This window comes from Pinus tabuliformis, chromosome 9, assembly GCF_031772625.1.
Source record: "Pinus tabuliformis cultivar Carrire ecotype Pingquan chromosome 9, CPIR1, whole genome shotgun sequence".
NCBI classification, from domain to species: domain Eukaryota; kingdom Viridiplantae; phylum Streptophyta; class Pinopsida; order Pinales; family Pinaceae; genus Pinus; species Pinus tabuliformis.
In genome coordinates, this window is record NC_142307.1 from 1,581,072,266 (window position 1) to 1,581,089,910 (window position 17,645).

The 17,645-nt window shown below is 41.3% G+C and overlaps 1 protein-coding gene across 1 annotated transcript in view; it reads right to left on the reverse strand.

Annotated features, from left to right (window-relative positions):
• Positions 1 to 17,645, reverse strand: part of LOC149154737 (putative methyltransferase PMT11) — a 183,321-nt gene that overhangs the window by 140,912 nt on the left and 24,764 nt on the right. The window contains exons 2-3 of the mRNA XM_089440773.1: positions 10,987 to 11,136; positions 10,541 to 10,811 (exon numbers count right to left, since the gene is read on the reverse strand). Coding sequence (XP_089296899.1) covers positions 10,541 to 10,811; positions 10,987 to 11,136 — 421 coding nt within the window. The remainder of the gene's footprint in view (positions 1 to 10,540; positions 10,812 to 10,986; positions 11,137 to 17,645) is intronic.

Sequence of the window (17,645 nt, forward strand, 5' to 3'; positions counted from 1 at the left end):
AGCAGTGCAGTGATGGCACATTTGGGATAGTAAGCTATGATGGGATAGCAACAATACAAATGGGACAGCAAGGCTATGATGCTTGGTGGAGCAAGCAAATGGGACAGCGGTGGCAACATAAGGTGCAACATATGATGTGTGCAGCATGGTTATGAGATCCAGCATAGTGATGATAGGTGCAGCATGGTGCCAAGGTGAGGTGCAACATGATGACAAGGTGCAACATGATGACAAGGTGCAGCACAATGATAGGTGAAGGAGTCACCTTGGAGAATTAGTTGAAGCAGCATGTCTTCAACTGAGTTCAGCTATCACATGTATCATCTTCTTAGAAATTATCTATGCTCTTATGTAGATAAGTCAAAGTGTTGACTTCTGCTGTAAATGTACTCTCTCTCTCTCTCTCTCTCTCTCTCTCTCTCTCTCTATTGAACTATTGAAGAACATATAAGAAGAATTGATCAAGGGTTTCCCCACATTGGGGTTTGTCCCTGGCTTGCACCACATCTTGTGTCCTCTTGTCTTGGCTTGTCTTCTGCGATCTATGTTTATGTTCTATCTGCAATTTACTTTAATGTTGATGTGATTCCTAATCTGGAAAAGATATTGAGCTAACTGTGAAAATTGAAATAAATTGCTCTAAGCATAGAACATACCTAAAATTAACATGGTATCGAAGTTGAGGTGAAGACAAAGCCCAAGCAAGAGTGAAAGAGCGATCACCGAAGCCAGTTGGGAAAGGACAATAGGATCAGTGGATTCCTCATCCCTCTTCAAATTCACCAAGGGTGAAGTCGAAGCAGAGTATATTATCAGAATGGCGCAGCAGAAGCTTCTGATGGCCTACCTACAGATCACTTCAAAGGGAAGTGCGGATCTAAGAGTGGAAGGAAAGGCAGATGCCTTGTTTGTAATAAGTTCGACCATTATGCAAGGGAGTGTCCGAGGCAAGGACACATCACCTGATGATGATAACAATCATTCCTGGGACATCTTCAATGGTCAGAGGAATGACAGGTAATGCAAGTCATCAAGGAAATAGCTGACTCTTCAAGAAAGCAAGAAACCCCAAGAAATGTTGTTTATGATAAGATAAAGAAGCGTTATCTTGTATTGGCCCTCTCCTTCAGACTCTTTGGGAATCTGGCTTATTGATTGTAGTGCTTCAAGGCACTTCATCATATAGAAGGGTGTTCTCTTTAATTTAGTAGAGATGGAAACAATCGTGGGATTATACTTGGAGCCGATGCCACCTATCCCAGAAAGGGTGTAGGGAATGTTACCCCTCAAATGAATGAGGGTAACTCGTTTCATTTACAAGAATCTCTTTTGTGTACCTGATCACAAGAAGAACCTGGTGTCCATTTCGACAATAGAAGTCAAGGGTTTCAGGGTGGCATTCATTGATGGAAAGGTACGTATTTGAAAATGAAATTTTCAAACATGCCTTTGAGTTCAAGGTTGTATCAATGCAGGAAGTCCATTGGGGACCATGTCAGTTGACACATCTCATCTATAGCACCGGAGGTCTATGTTATGGAGCCTTACCCGATGTGAGTCAAATGGTGACAGGGATGCCTGAATTCAAAAAGAGCATGAAGGTACATGTCTGAGATGTACCGAAGGAAAATCTTACAAGGGGACCATTCCCCTCATGTAGCAGGTCCATAGGTTTGGAACAACCCAAGGGGTTTGAGATTCATGATCGGGAATCTCATGTATGCAGGTGGAAGAAAGCCCTCTATGGATTGAGGCAAAACACCCCGGGCTTAGTATGAGAGGATTGATAGTTGTCTAATGAAGTTGAGATTCACTAGGAGTGAAGCCGATCCAAACCATTGCTTGAAGGTTGTGGATGATAGACCTCTCATACCGGCACCTTCTAAGGACGACCTATTTCTGACAGGTGCAAACCCTCTCATTTGCAGAAGTAAGAGGGAGTTGGATTCCGGATGTGGAATGGTAAACTGCAAGCCTGCGACTACCTCAAGGATCTTAGCTTTCAAAAGTTATATGGTAGTGATGTCGGACCAGATTTGGGAAATGCTTCTAAGTTTCATAAACCCATTCGCATCGATGTTCTTGGTGAACTTCCATCTGGATATATGTTTTGCAGTTAGCATGTTGAGCTCATATATGGTTGAGCCTTAGTGGATTAGTGCCAAGAATCTTCTGAGATATCTTCAGGGCACAATCTCTCATGGATTGCGATACACTGTCAGAAATGTGAAGCTGCATGATTATTCGAATGCTGACTGGGCAAGCAGTGTGGAGGATCGCAAGAGCACTTCTGAGTGTTGGTTCTCTTTGGGTTCTGCTATGATATCCTAGATGAGCAGGAAGCAGAAGACAATTACTTTGAGCACGCTAAGACTGAATACATAGCTACAAGTATGACCTCGTGTGACGCTGCCTGGTTGCAAAAGCTCTTCAGTGAGTTGTTTGTACACATGATGGATACCACCGTGATCTTTTGTGTCAACCAGAGGGGGATTCAATTGTTGAGGAATCTTGTATTCTATGATTGCTCCAGCATAGAGACATCAGATACTACCTTATCTGGGATATGGTATGTTGATGAGCGAGGAGGCTCCATCGCATTGGGACTGATGTGCAAGTCGCAAACATTCTGTCAAAGCCCCGGGAAAGGTCAAATTTGTGACTTTCCCGAACAACTTGGAGTCGTTGAGAGACCCTCTTATGAGGGTCCTTCATGATGCATGCATTGAGCTCTAGGAGCTCTGGGGGGCTTGAGGTACTTCTTGGAGCAACAACCGACCATAGGACGACTCACCCTCCCCTACTGGTGCGCTATGTACAGGGTGAATGGTTCAGCCTTCCACTGTGATACTCTGTGGCGACTTATGGATAGGATGAGTGGTTCTCCCGTCGAGGCATCCTACCCATGCAGTCTAGGAGTCATGGGAAGTACATCTCATCTGGCCAATGAGCAGGGAAATGGGGTTAGGGACCATAGTAGTACTATCGATGGATGCATCATTGTATCTATCGTACTCCCTATGCTAGGATGACCTCCATTGATCTGGGATCAATGAAACTGATTTGGGATCAGTATGAGTGGTTTGAGACACTCTCTTGTGATATTGATCTGGGATCAATGAAACTGACTTCGGGTCAATAACAGTGATATGACTCACTCTCTTAGAACTGATCTGGGATCGGTAAGAGTGGTATGACACACTCTCTTCATATGGAACTAACTTCGGGTCAATAGAGAATGGTATGAGACATTCTCGATCAACTCTTCTTCTTCATGGTTCAGCAGCGCAGAGCAGTGCAGGGCACTGATGGCAGAGATAGTACAGTCGGACAGATGGATCAGCGGATGGAGTTCTCCCTAGTTGAGAGGGAGTGTTAAAATTGGAAACTAGGGCCAAACTCCATGTGGGCCATCTTATTTATGGCAGCTGATATTTTTCTTGGATCCCTCTCATCGAGAGGTGTGGGATTGATCTAAAGATCATCTGATTCTGATAATTATTCATGGAGATATGAATTTATTTGTGTTATGCGACAATTCGTCAAGGTCGGCCAGCAACTAAATAACACACACAGGTGCTCAACATTTTAGTATAAAAAGAGGTGACTTGATTGTCATTTCTACACACTTCACTCTTGATTTCTCTCAACTTGTTCTAGGTTTTAGTGGTTGATAAATCTAAGAGAGGAAGCCCTAAACGTAGAATTTAAGAAGCCCTAGACGCAATCAAGAAGGAGGGTTACTCGCTGCCCTAAAACGTTGGTCTCTACAAGCCCTAGACGCAGTAGGGAAGGAGCCCTAGCATGAAGTTCAAAATGCAGTCCTAGATGATCTATGAATAACCTAGAAGAGATGCCCTAGCTCCTAACGCAATTATGGAGTAAGGCCTAAGTGTGGTCCACAAGGGGTCATAACAAGAAGGGTTAGGTGCCCTAGGTAATGAGGGAAGTTCAGCTATTCCTTACGCTGTCCTAACACTAAAGCCTAGCCGCAATTAAGAAGGCAGAGGAGATTATAGGACAGTGTGATGTGGAGGAGAACAAGAGGCAACTACAACAAGGAAAAGAAGGCAGCGTGGAGCCTTCTAAGGGTTGGATGCCATTGCAAGAAGGTCGAGTATGTTCAGGGCTAAACGCAGGTCATAGTCAAGTCAGTTGGGCAGCAAACGAGGTAAGGAGTTCTGTTTTGGAGAAGGTTGTAGGTGACAGCAAGGACTGTGGTAGGCCGCAGGCCTAACCACCTCAAAACAGGGACAACATGAAAGGGTTTAGGGTTGTACAGTGCTCAGAACAGCAGCTCGAATGGAGAGAAGCCTTACTAGCCTAGGCCGCAGAAATTAAGGGTTGATTTGAGTGTGATGTGTGGGCCATAAAGCTACAGCAAGGCTGTGTGGTAGGCCGCAGGCCATACCATCACAGCAAGGGATAGCATGGAGACTAAGGGTTGCCTAGGTGATTGTTTGAGGGTTGTGGCAGCAACCTGAAGTGCCCTAACCAGTCTATATCACAACAGCAGCAATAGCATGGTGCATTGGGACAGGAGCAAGGTACAGCAAGGCTACAATGGGACAACAGCAAGGTACAACATACCACATGGGATAGCAACAAGCATAGTGTTGCAAACTCATTAGAACAGCAGTGCTAGCAGTGCATTGATGGCACATTTGGGATAGTAAGCTGTGATGGGACAGCAGCAATACAAATGGGACAACAAGGCTATGATGCTTGGTGGAGCAAGCAAATGGGACAGCAGTGGCTAGCATGGGATAGCAGTGGCAGCATAAGGTGCAGCGTATGATGTGTGCACCAGGTTATGAGATCCAGCATAGTGATGATGGGTGTAGCATGGTGATGAGATCCAGCATAGTGATGATGGGTGCAGCACAGTGAGGTGCAGCATGATGACAAGGTGCAGCACAATGATAGGTGAAGGAGTCACCTTGGAGAATCAGTTGAAGCAGCATGTCTTCAACTAAGTTCAGCTATCACATGTATCATCTTCTTAGAGATGATCTTTGCTCTTATGTAGATAAGTCAAAGTGTTGACTTCTATTGTAAATGTACTATCTCTCTCTCTCTCTCTACTGAACTATTGAAGAACATATAAGAAGAATTGATCAAGGGTTTCCCCACATTGGGGTTTGTCCCTGGCTCACGCCACATCTTGTGTCCTCTTGTCTTGGCTTGTCTTCTACGATCTATGTTTATGTTCTATCTGCAATTTACTTTAATGTTGATGTGATTGCTAATCTAGAAAAGATATTGAGCTAACTGAGAAAATTGAAATAAATTGCTCTAAGCATAGAACATACCAAAAATTAACAGTATTTGGGCATTTGGCATGGATTATGGGGTAACTTGGAAGAAAGAAGGGTCTTGGTCGTGATCTTGTTCCCTCACCTTAAATGGGGGGTTAATCTTCAATCCTAGTCGAATGGGATCTCCCCTAATGGCCCAACAGGTATAGGAGGGGCACTACTTGGGAAGCCATGATTGAGATAGTGTAGCCCCAACTCTCCCTATTCCATACTAACCACTTTCCATCTTGCATTACAAGCCCCTATTCCACATCCATTCTTCGGGTTCAAATGACCGCTAGTTCATTGGGATTTGGCACCCACAGATCCTCATACCTAGGTAGGGCAGGAAATGTACCCTGGGAGGTTGACGCAACTACAAGAAACAGAAAGAGCATATGATGGCCACAGGAAAATCAAAAAGCAAAAGATGGTCAAGACTGGCAAATTAACACGTGGGCAAAAGCCAAGCATGAGCTCTACCTCACTCATAAGGCCATCATCGGTTCCTCGGCCAATGTTGCCCTATCTCATAGAAGACAAGGAACCCTTGCCTGTCCCAACCCCCAATGGGCAATGAACTACCACATCCTTAAGGGGGTAATAACTATTATACATCATACAAAGCAAGCTCTCATTCCTTGAGCTACGAGCAGTAATACAAAGAAGAATCAAGAAAAAGTAAAAGGCATTTAGAGGGGTGGAAAAACAAAGGTTGAGGTAACTCATGCATCCATGATTGCTCCCTCCTCACCTTGAGGTAACACCTAGGATGAGGTATTCCATCATAGTCGGTCCCTTTGACCATGGCACTTGGCCATGAAGTCTTTCCCCTCTGTTCCATCATTATTCACATGGCACCTATCGATTGAAGGGTGGACCAAGGACATGTCACTTCCCCTTGGGGGTTGAGAACACCTAATAGGATTGTTTATTAACCACTCCTACCTAGGGAGGTAACACCATTACGTGACTAAGGCCCCAATTTTGGAAGAGAAGCCTTATATGAAGTGTTAATTTGCCCATTTCTTTCAAGCTTGGTTCACTTAGATGCAATAATGATTAAATGTACCTAATGGTGAAAGTTGCAGCACTGGATATTGTGTGTAATTGATAGGTGGTTCCATCTATAGGTTTGGGCAACTTAACTAGGGTCCAGGTCCTCCAGAGGGACATATTGACACCCATAGATGATGCGTTGAGACATATGGGACTTCAAACAGTTGTAGAGCATCATTTGTTTCCATGGGCACCTTTAGCACCCTTAGAGTTCATGCACTTTGCCCTATATCATTTATGGATGATGAACCTGGACCAGCATGCCCCCAGTCGGCTTAGCAGTACTACAGGGTCAGGCAGTTGATCTAAGGCCCAAATGAGGTTTGTCTCATGCCTTGAGACATGGGATGGCTAACACCATCTTCAGTGCCCTTAAAGTTGGAGCAAAGAGATATATTCACCACTTGGAGACCCATTTTCTGCCGCAAAGCCAAAACTGGGGTCCACAAGATGATTTTGACAAAGATCTAAGGGCCAACCCCTAGAAGGTGAATTTAGAGGGCCTATACGCAAGTCAAGGCACTCAAGGTCCTCAACACAAGCCCTAAGGAGACATCCACTAACATGACATCAGCATTTCGGCTTGCACTTATGGAGATTTAATTTATTTCACAAAGGCTACTAGGTCGACTTGTGACCTACACTAGTTTTGTCGATTATTTTATGATTTGGAGGGCCTAGTAGGCTAATTAGGCATTTGAATGCCTCATAAATTTAGAACTTGCCATTTGAACTTCTCATCGCCACACTTGAGATAGTTCGGCCTCTTGAGCTAAATTTAGACTTATATCTTTGAGGAGAATTTGGAGTATCTTGATGCATTTGACATTTGGAGCAAATTTGTCTATCTTTGGAGTTATTCTTTGGATGAATGGAATAGATTCTTTGTATGTTATATTATAAGTGTGTCTAGACGTTTAAAATTTATCTCTTACATGTCTAATGTATGGAATTTTGTTGATTCTAGTAATTGCAATTGTGCCCTAATTTGTTGAATATTTATTGAATGCCAATCTAGATGATCTATTGCATGCATTACTCATAAATAATGTGTAAATGAATGTCCTTAGTGGTGAACTCTTGGTAGCTCTCCCATGAAAAATCCATCTTCCATTGCATAGGTAATTGTTGGAATTTTTCTTGCTAGGGCATCAAAATTTTGGCCTCCTTAGAAGCTCTTTGGTTAATCTAACGCATTAAGGACTCCATACTCCCAAGGAACAAGGGACTGGTCCATTTGGTTGGTGATCACATCTTAATTTTATCCATTTTCTCTCTCTCCTAATTCGGCTCTTTCAAGGCCAAGCTAGGGAACTAGGGCTTGGTGTGAATCCCTAGGCAAGTAGAGTTTTGGTGGTTGGAGAGCCTAAACATCAAGAGGATAGTATTTGCCACAAAATCTATCATTTTGGTGGGCATCCACTTCAATTTCATCCATAAACTTTCTTGCCCTAGTTGTTTGCCTAAGAGGGAAACCCTAGTTTTGCCTTGCTTCAACTTAAGGGCTTTCTTGAAGGTTTCATGAGCCTTGGCATTGCTAGTACACATTGTTGGAAACCTTTTCTCTTAGCCTTGACCTTTGGAAACTCCAACACTCAACCTATAAATGAAACCCCAAGTCTTGTGCCTTCTTTTCTAGGTCTCATCATAGAAAGTGAAGTGTCTCCTTGTGGAACCTTGAACATAAATCGACCCTTTCTTGAAGAGCTCCTAGTGAGGTCATCTTACATATCAACCTTAGAATATCCAATATAAGTGATCTCTTTCCTACTGGGACTCCTCCCATTAGTGAAAGTCCGTAAAGAGCAGGGGGTTTTGGCTATGGTGACAGTGGGCCACTACCCCATTGTTGTCTCTTGGTCTAGTTTATGCCTTGTAATATTTCCCTCTCCAAGGCCTACTAAATTTTGCGGCAACACGTCCTATGAACACTTAGTTGGGTGCTACAAGAAACGTATGGTGTCTCTCTCTAGATCATATTACTCGTTCTCCTTGTCATACTAAATCATATAGTTCTAGTAGGATCAAAGCACAAGAGAGACATTCATTGTTGCAATGATAGATTACTAGTTTCTTCTCTTCTAGTGGGAAATCATTGGCCTTGGATGTTAGGATAGATCCCTCTTCTAACTCTGGCCTAAGGGGGAATAGGTGGATACCACCCAAGATTACACCCTCAAAACCTACCCTATAGGGTCACTCTCTTAATGACAATATCTCACAAGCACTTGGTACAGATACCCGCATTATTGGTTCAAATGATGAGTAGGGTTTGCTCCCTAATCTCATAGTTGCATGTTTACTTCCACTTAGATATGGATGCTTGTTCACTACCTCTCTCCTCACTTTCTAGGGTCCTTTCCCCCCAAGATAACCTTCTTGTAACCTTCAGTCTGATATGTTGTTTCATTTACAATTGTTGGTTTACAAAATTTTCATTTTATTTTAATTAGTTTATTTCCCATCTTTGGGGGGGACATCTTGGAACCCACCTATATTTTTGTAGGGGCTTCTCATGATTAATGTAATCTCTAGTCCCATTGACCTATTTCATATTTAGTGGACACTAAAATAAATTTCAATTACAAATTTAATTGTTTGAAGTTTGAACTATTGCAATTTTGCATGCATCTCCAAGGAAACTCGTGTTTCACCTAGGGATTTCTTTAAATCCAATTTATTATGAATAGTTCAAACTAGTTCAAACTTCACATCCAAGTATTGCTCTTTATAGAATCTTGCTTTGAGCAGAATGCTTGGCTATTACATAGCTCCGAAGGCAAATCACCCACCCTACACTCCTTTGATTGAGAAGCTTTAAATGGCACAAAAGACCATTTTTGTATTTAAATGCAACGAAAAACTTTAAGGTTTGACCAAACTTCTATCCTCGTAGACTGAAATTTTTCCAAGCTATGCTCTTCAGTCCTAATGCACTGAAGTTAAATATTGATAATGCCAAACCTTTATACATTTCATTTAAAGTTCACAAATTAAAAAATAATAATAAATTATAAATTAAAATCGATAAATTAAAAGAAAAAACTATGGGCTCATACACTCAGTTTTTCTAAGTAATTTTCTTCTCTATTATCGAAATTAAACATCAAAAATGCAAGATGTGATACATTTTGGTTTTTGCAGTTACCCTCCTAGTGGTCAAGGGCACCAAGAGGCACATAAACAGCAACACCATCTTAGCCCCACAATCTATTAAACCGCAGGAGGCAGCTTAGCCCCTGGAAGCAGTTTCTGCCAGACTATTAGACAGCCCACTTCACCGACTCCCGACAGTGGGACACCTCTTCTAGACAGGGAGACATCCTCCATGCCAGATCTAGCTCCTCCAGCAAGTCTTCTATATAGCGATTCCTTTCTTTGGCCTCAGATGGTAGGAGAGTTGTAAATTAGACTTTGGAGGAGGACATGCCCCCCTCTCCTTCATTAAGTGGCAAGCACTTGGAGCCTTGAGGCTCTTTTCCTTGTACTCTACTCTAAATCATCGTATCTCTTTTGGTATTGAGATAGTTGAGCTTAGATCTCATAGATTAGTGTTGATTTTTGCTTTTATTTGCATTCCCACTAAATATCACCACTTATGTATTGAGCAATCCCATTGATTCATGTTTGGTCATTTGTTAGAAAGTAATAGACTTATCTTATTTATCCTATATTATATTATCCTCCATATAAATAATGTCTTAAGTCTCCTGATTTGGAACCTTTCTGTACTGTGCCTCGTAAAAGAAAGGACCATCCACAAGCATCTATTCCATAGCCCTAATAAAACCCACTTTATTGGGAAGTTATTCATTTTTCTAACAAGCAACTCTAATAATCATACAAAGAAATTAATTATATTCACTGGCAGTTTACACAATAGGACTTAAAGTTAAAACAGACCAGTCACAAAACAAGCAACCATCAAGGACAAAATTCTATGAAACATGAACAAGACTGCACGAAAGAAAGATTTTACTTTGGACTCTTGAACTATGCTGTGTGGTGAATGAATTTAGTTTAGTATGATAATACACAAAGGGTTGCCCAAATCCTTGGATGTGAATGCGGAACAGTTTCTTACATATCAAATTGTTTCCAAATACATGTACAAACAGCTATTCAAAAACCAGAGGAGTGCTGCAAGTTGACAGAATGCCACCAAGAAAGACCAAATGCCATACCATCACGAGTCCAGTTAACATGACACTGTGAACAATGAATCAGGTCAAAAGCCTGACTTGGATATGGGAGCCGATGTGTTGCAAACACTGCTACCATAGCTGGAACACCACGTTCGAGAGCAAATTGGATCTGGTGTCCATAAGCATCTTTCGGTGCAATTGAAAGAGTTAATACATCGTGAGAAAGTAATGAAGTACCAAAACCAGCAAAACCACATCCCACATCCAGAGCAACTCTAACATGAACACCAAATCTTAAAGCAGGGACCATCTGCACATTAAAGAAGAAAACAAGATTATAAAGCCAACAAATGCTGACAACAACCAAGATCTCACTTTCAGATAGATGAGAAATAATATAATCACTCTAATATTTCAAAAAGGCATACAAAACAATCTGAACATTTCCATTAAAAAATACAAAAGAAACCTGATATTAAGATCACCTGGGCAATCTGCTGCAAATATTGCTCCCCTGATTGTGCAACTTCTGTTCCACCTCCAAGAAATCTGAATTTGTCATTGTCTAAGACAATCAATTTCTGGCTACCTTCATCTGCTACTAACCGTGTATTTGGGATATTGCCGTACCAAACCTGCAATGACATTCTAAGAATTAGCCAAAATTTGGTATGCTCTCACAGGTGCTGGATGGGGCAGACTCAGAAACTTGTGAACTTAGCTATCCACGGAAATCTGACATAATTTAAGAAAGCTCTCATTAAGTTTGAAAAGAAATTAATAAAGGACCTGCTTCCAGGATTTCCAGAATGTAAGAATGCTAAAGACAAACCTGCTACAAAGCTTTCACCTCTGAATGGTACCATTTGTTTCAAATTCCCAATGCAAGTATAATCCTACATTCCCTCTCTCCCGCTATTTTTAATCAAACATTGGTTTAACTTTTAGGTTGGTCAACACTTCAATTTCATTGCTCTTCAAATAGTACTTTCAATAATATTCAAAGATACAAAACTAGGCAACTCCTGTGTAATCTCCCCACTTTTGGTATACCTGCTTCCAGGATCTCCAGAATGTAAGAATTTTTGAGACCAACCTGCTCCAAAGCTTTCATGTCTACACAGTACCATTTTTTTCAAATTGCCAATGCCAGCATCATCCTCTGTTTTCTCTCTTTAATCAAACAATGGTTTAACTTTTTGTTTTGTTACCACTTCAATTTCATTGCTTGTCAAATAGTACTTTTAATAATATTCAAATATACAAAACTAGGCAACTACTACGTAATCTCCACACTTTTGGCATATCTGCACCTATGTAAATCAATGAATCTATTATATGTATTTAGAGAAAAGATTCTAGCTATGTAAAAGAGGCAAACCAAAAGGCCATGTTACCACAAAATCTAGCAGGCCTTGGAGAGGGAAACCCTACAAGACAAAACCTAGACAGAGTGTTAACAATGGGGTAGAGGCCCAATCTCACCTCAGCCCAAACCCCCTGCTCTTTCCAGACTTTCAACACTGGGAGGAGTCTAGGTATGAGGGAGATCACTTAAAATAGGTATGCAAGATATGATGAACAAAGTGATCAAGCTAGAGCTCATTCAAGAGAGAGGATCAATAATGGTTCAAGACTTCAAAGAAGCAAAACACTCTCAAAGAAAAGCCCTAGAAAACAAGGTTCAAGACCTAGTATTTTGAAGTTTTCAATGGTAATAGGTATTCATAAGGGCAAGAACAAAGAGAAAAGGTTTCTTGCAATGATAATTAGCTATTCCAAAGCTCATGAAACCCTCAAGAAAGTCATTAAGTTGAGGGAGAAGAAACTAGGGTTTCCCTCTTAGGGCAACACCTAGGGCAAGAGATTTTATGGATGAAATTTGATTGGATGCCCACGAAAATGATAGGTCATGTAGCAAAGACCTGCCTCTTGATGTTTAGGCTCTCAAACCACCAAAAAGTCTCCTCCCTGAAATTTCGCTCCAAGCCCTAGTTTTTCTCTCTAGCCTTAAAAAGACTGAATTTAAGGAAAAAAAATTATGGAAAAAAAATTTAAATGAACACCAAAGACTTGGAATAGTGCCCTATCCTTTGGGCATATGGAGTCAAGGATGCTCTAGATAAACCTAATCCGTTGCTAAGGAGGCCGAAATTTGATGCCCTAGGTATCAAAATTCCAGCATTTACACATCCAATGATAAATGGAGGTTCTTGGGAGAGCTTTAGAAAAAAATCACCAATAGGAATATTCATTACATGTTATACAATGAGTAACATATGCAATTCTCAACTAGATAGCTTTTAGAATTTAGTTTCAACAAATTAGGACATAAACAAGCATAATCTAGAAGCAGCAATTCCATACATCGGACAATTCAAAATAATAGTCTTTGACAATTGGCACTTACAAGATAACATGTAATATATCCATCCATCTAAGTCACAGGACACGTCCTTCGGGGTCCTGTGTCTCGTATTTCGTGTGTCAAACATGACACAACCCATAAAACGTGTCCTAAAACCAAGACACATGTTTGGGCCATGTCAAACATGTGTCCTAATTTTAAGACACATGTCCCACTAAAATCCCAAAGTAAAAAGCATCACGTCTTGATTTTTTTTCATTTTTCAATCAATCTCGTATCTATTTGTGAGGCGTTAGCCAACATGGATCTTAATGACCCACTACCCAGTGCTAGAGCTGGTCACTTTTTATGATGAGTTTCTTGAGGGGTCATTTGTCTACACCAACAAATGCAGCAGGAGATCTTGGATTGGGCAAAGAGGAGGAGGAAAGAACAGAGTCAAATGGCAATACTAGTGATGGTGATTATGACATCGAGGAAGACCTGGACTACAGATGGAGTCTTGACTAGTGAGTTGTGAACAATACCAATGACAAGCTATGATATTCCTACCTATTTTGTATCTACTCTATTTTGTATTTTCCAATGGCATTCACTTGGTATCTATGTAATACATTTTGATTTTGATGGCTTAATGAAAAATCTGCAGTTTATGGTATTAATACCTAAGTTTTACTTCTAATTTTCTAGTTTCATTTTATCAATCATGATATTTCTAAATTTCTAGTTTCCTATGTGCTTGAACAATTTTTAATAACATGACCAATGAACATTGAACTATGAACGTCATTGATGTAGTATATTAACAAACTAACTAGTTCTAAAATTGTAATTATAAATACTAAATTACTAAATAGATATTATCACTATTCATATCTATAGATGTTCTAATTTCTAAATAATATGGATCAGGCACTATATTTTAGTATTTTTTTAATATATTTATGAGGTCATTGTCTCTCGTGTCAAATACTCATATTTACGTGTCTCGTGTCCTAGTGCCATGTGACTTAGCCATCCATTCACCAAAGAAAAGCTCCAAAGACAATCCAAATTTAGCTTCCTGTTATACAGCAAAATGACCCCCTCATTAGCTCAGAGGGGAAAGGCATGATAGCTGAAGCAAAGACCAAGATCACAAGCCTTGTTTCCACACTAACGTTGGCTGAACACTGACAACATGCTTTATAAAGCTTCTTTGTAAGCCTAAGGGAGAGTTAGTGACCCTACTAACTCTACTTGTTGGTTCGGGGACAGCATTAGTGGATCTTAATGAGCATCTAGAGGTCAAAGGAGAGAATTGACTCATAAATATCTCTATATTCCCTCCTAAATCCACTCAAAAATCCAAGGAAACATCTCAAGTTCGACCTATTTGCGGGATTTCTAATCCTAATGAAGGAGGCAAATGGGAAAGAGCTCAAAAGCATGGCAACATCATTGATTTTACCTTAAGAGACTCATGGAGGAACTTGGCAACCCTAACTCGATTGCTACATAAGCAAAGCTAGGGCTATTGTGATGGAGGTCAAATCATTTGAAAGGATAGCTTACTTGATTGTCGAGCATAGTCTCAAATCTAAGCATAAGAAGTTGGTAAGAAGGGGGAGAGAGAGAGGCACTAGAGGGGTAAGGGAAGGCTGATGCAATAGATGGTTGCAATCACTCTTCCGACATTAATATAGAACTGCAGTTGTACTGTCTACTCCGTGGTGTTGGTACTATCATTCACTTACTTGTTTGTCCAATACCTTTTAACATCAGTAGCTTAGTTATGTATAACTAGATGTCTTTTATGTATTCATGTATTAGTTATCAAGGTTGTATGTTGTGATTATGCTTGTCTCTTCTATGTGTAGGACTTGACCTGGAGCCGGCTCAGGGGACTTCCACCTAGCTGCATTGTGCTCTCCAGCAAATCTACACGAAGGCTTGAGGTAATCAACCTATTTTTCTTTGATAGTTAGTTATTGTTTATGGACATGCATGTAACTCTGTGACAGCTACAGATAATCTTCTAGTCTACCAAAGGTCCCAAGAAGACCTTTGAGGGTATCTCCATTCTCCATACACCGTGCATTTTATCCTATAGCAGAATTGGCGACTCCGTTGGGGACTATACATTTAGTTCCCGGTTCACCCAGACAGTTCTCAATTTCCTCCTCCTTCTAGACCTCCCCATACTTCTGCATTCCTTTTCTAGCCCATCAAGACCTTGCTGCATTCTTCCCTCATACATTTAGCCTTGGATCTGATCCCCAAAGCCCTGTTTTGAACCCTTTTCCCACACTAACGCAGGTTAGTAGAGCAAACAGAGCTTTATAAAGCTCTGTGTCTGCACAAACAGTGCGTTAGTGGACCAGTAACTCTCTGTGGACCTTGCTACAGAGCATTAGTCACCCAAATTTTGACATGCAACTATGTCTGTAAACTCAAAGGGATGGGAAACCTGCTCATGGACTGAAAAAGGATCTGCAACTGTAGTTTGTTAGCAAGATCGGTGTCCTGAAAGAAATTTTTTTTTAGGAAATAGTTTTTTTTTCCTTCCTTAAAAAGTTTTATAAAGGAAAAATCAACATTTGTTTATTCATTCTTTTGCTTAGTTGGTTAAAATCTGCTTTATTTTGGTTTCAAATAGTTGTTAGACAGCATTGGAAAGATTTATGTTGGTTATGCATGTGTTATAATGACTAGGATGCATGGAACAAATATGAATGTATGAAAGACTCTCACTCGTAGAATACAGCTTATTTCATCGAATTGAATATTTTCAAGCATTGTATTTTGCATGATTTTTGAGTCAGAGTCCCACCAAACATCATACGTCAACACCCCTACTGAAGACACTAAAAAAGTACACATAAAATTTACCTAAAATCAATCAGTAACTCTTTATAGAGCAAACAAACATTAGTTCAGGCTAGGATCTTGGGATAGGCAGTGTGAGTAAACTGCCCAAGATTAGAAACCAAAACTAGTGTCATTAAAAGAGAGAAAATTCCTTCTGCACTCATACTACCGGGACCACTCCAGTCAAAGCGGAGCTAAATACGAGACAACATCAGACTATAAGTGAAGGTAGCCCGCCTTCGCTTACAACTCCTTTGGGTATTCTGTGTATTGGGGATCCCTTCAGGGATTTCGGAGCTGAGTTGGGGACTCAGGTATCCTGCCCACACAGCGTACTGTCTGTGACTATGTCCCCCCCCCCCCCATGGTGTCTGTGATCTGAGGTATCCTTAGTGGCCAAACTTTTAGGGACTTACACAAGGTGACTGGGGCGAGCTGCCCTGGTACCTAACACAAACGGACCTACTCTGTCTTCAGTTTTTGGGAGGGTGCTCGTCTTCACGAGAGTACTTGGCCCCACAATCTAAGGTTCGGGCAAAGCTCTAAAGTAACCGTAACTGTACATCTGGCCAGCCTTCTCTGTTATTCATTGAGATACTGGGTTTCATCTCCAGTGATCGGTGCTTATCAAACAGGGTCATTTCCCTCTGTTTGTTGATTGATTCACTTAGTGTATTTTTTATAATTTTTTAGGCACCCGAGTGTTATCATTGAGACTTTAACAAAATATCACGATAAAATTTATTGATAAAAATTAACAGTCACCGTGGCTACATTCGGCCCCCGTCGTCAATCTAGACAATTGTTGGGACTTCCTCCACTCATTGTGGAAGATCCGCCAAGCTCCAGTGAACCGGATTCCCCATCTTCAGGAAATCAGTCTCCAAGATCTCACACAAAATCTGTTTGGACAACCGATGATTCAAGCTTACCGAAGGATTTCTTTACTGCAGGATTTATTCCTCCCTATAACCCTCCGATCACGAATCTGTTGGACCCACTCTTGGTTCCCGTGGCACCTATACTCCCTGTGTCTTCAGTTGGAACATTTCCATCCATCCCGTCGACGACTAATGGATCTTGGAACTTTTTGGACACTTTTGGTCCCTCACCACTTCCCTAGTCGACAATCACTACCACACCGTTGATGACAAACCCTGCCATCCCATTTGTCCCAGGTACAAACCCTCACATGACACCCTCCACGAGTGGAACCTAGCCTATGTCAGGTTCCACCCATTCAGTGTCAAACTCTATACCTTCGACAAGTGCTACATATAGTGCTCCTTATAATGCTCAATATAGCACAGTTAGCGCGGGTCCCCTCAACCAACAATATGGTTGGCATCCATTGTACAGTTCAAACCCCTAGATTCAAGTATCTAGGGGCACTCCCAATATGCATATACCAGTCGGGAATGTAAAAGTTCCCCCTCTGTTTTCAGGCATGCATGGTCAGTCACTGATTAACATGAGCAATCCTTATGTCAATCAAGGACATATGGTTAGTTCTGTGGCGAGTGGGAATCCTCAAGGAGGTCCCAACCAATCCATGGGGGCACCCTACTCAAAATTTCAAATGAGTCAAGGGGGCACTGCTTATCCTGGGGCAATTCTATACCCCAGCATCACAATCCCCATGGAAATCCACATTACAACGCCATACCCCAAGGCAACTACTATACCACGTAACCTATGTATAATATTGGGACTCAAACGATGGGAGGACCGCAAGGATCCTCAAGTCATATGTCATCGCCTTGGTCCGAGTCGGGGCACCACACACTCTGCCTTTCTTGGCAACGTTGGATATCCCCAACTTGTACAAACTTACAAATGACCCCATCTATCATAACTTACTTTGGTCGCCAATCCCGCATAAAATACAAACAGACATCCCCAAGTTCGATGGGAAACAAGGGGAGG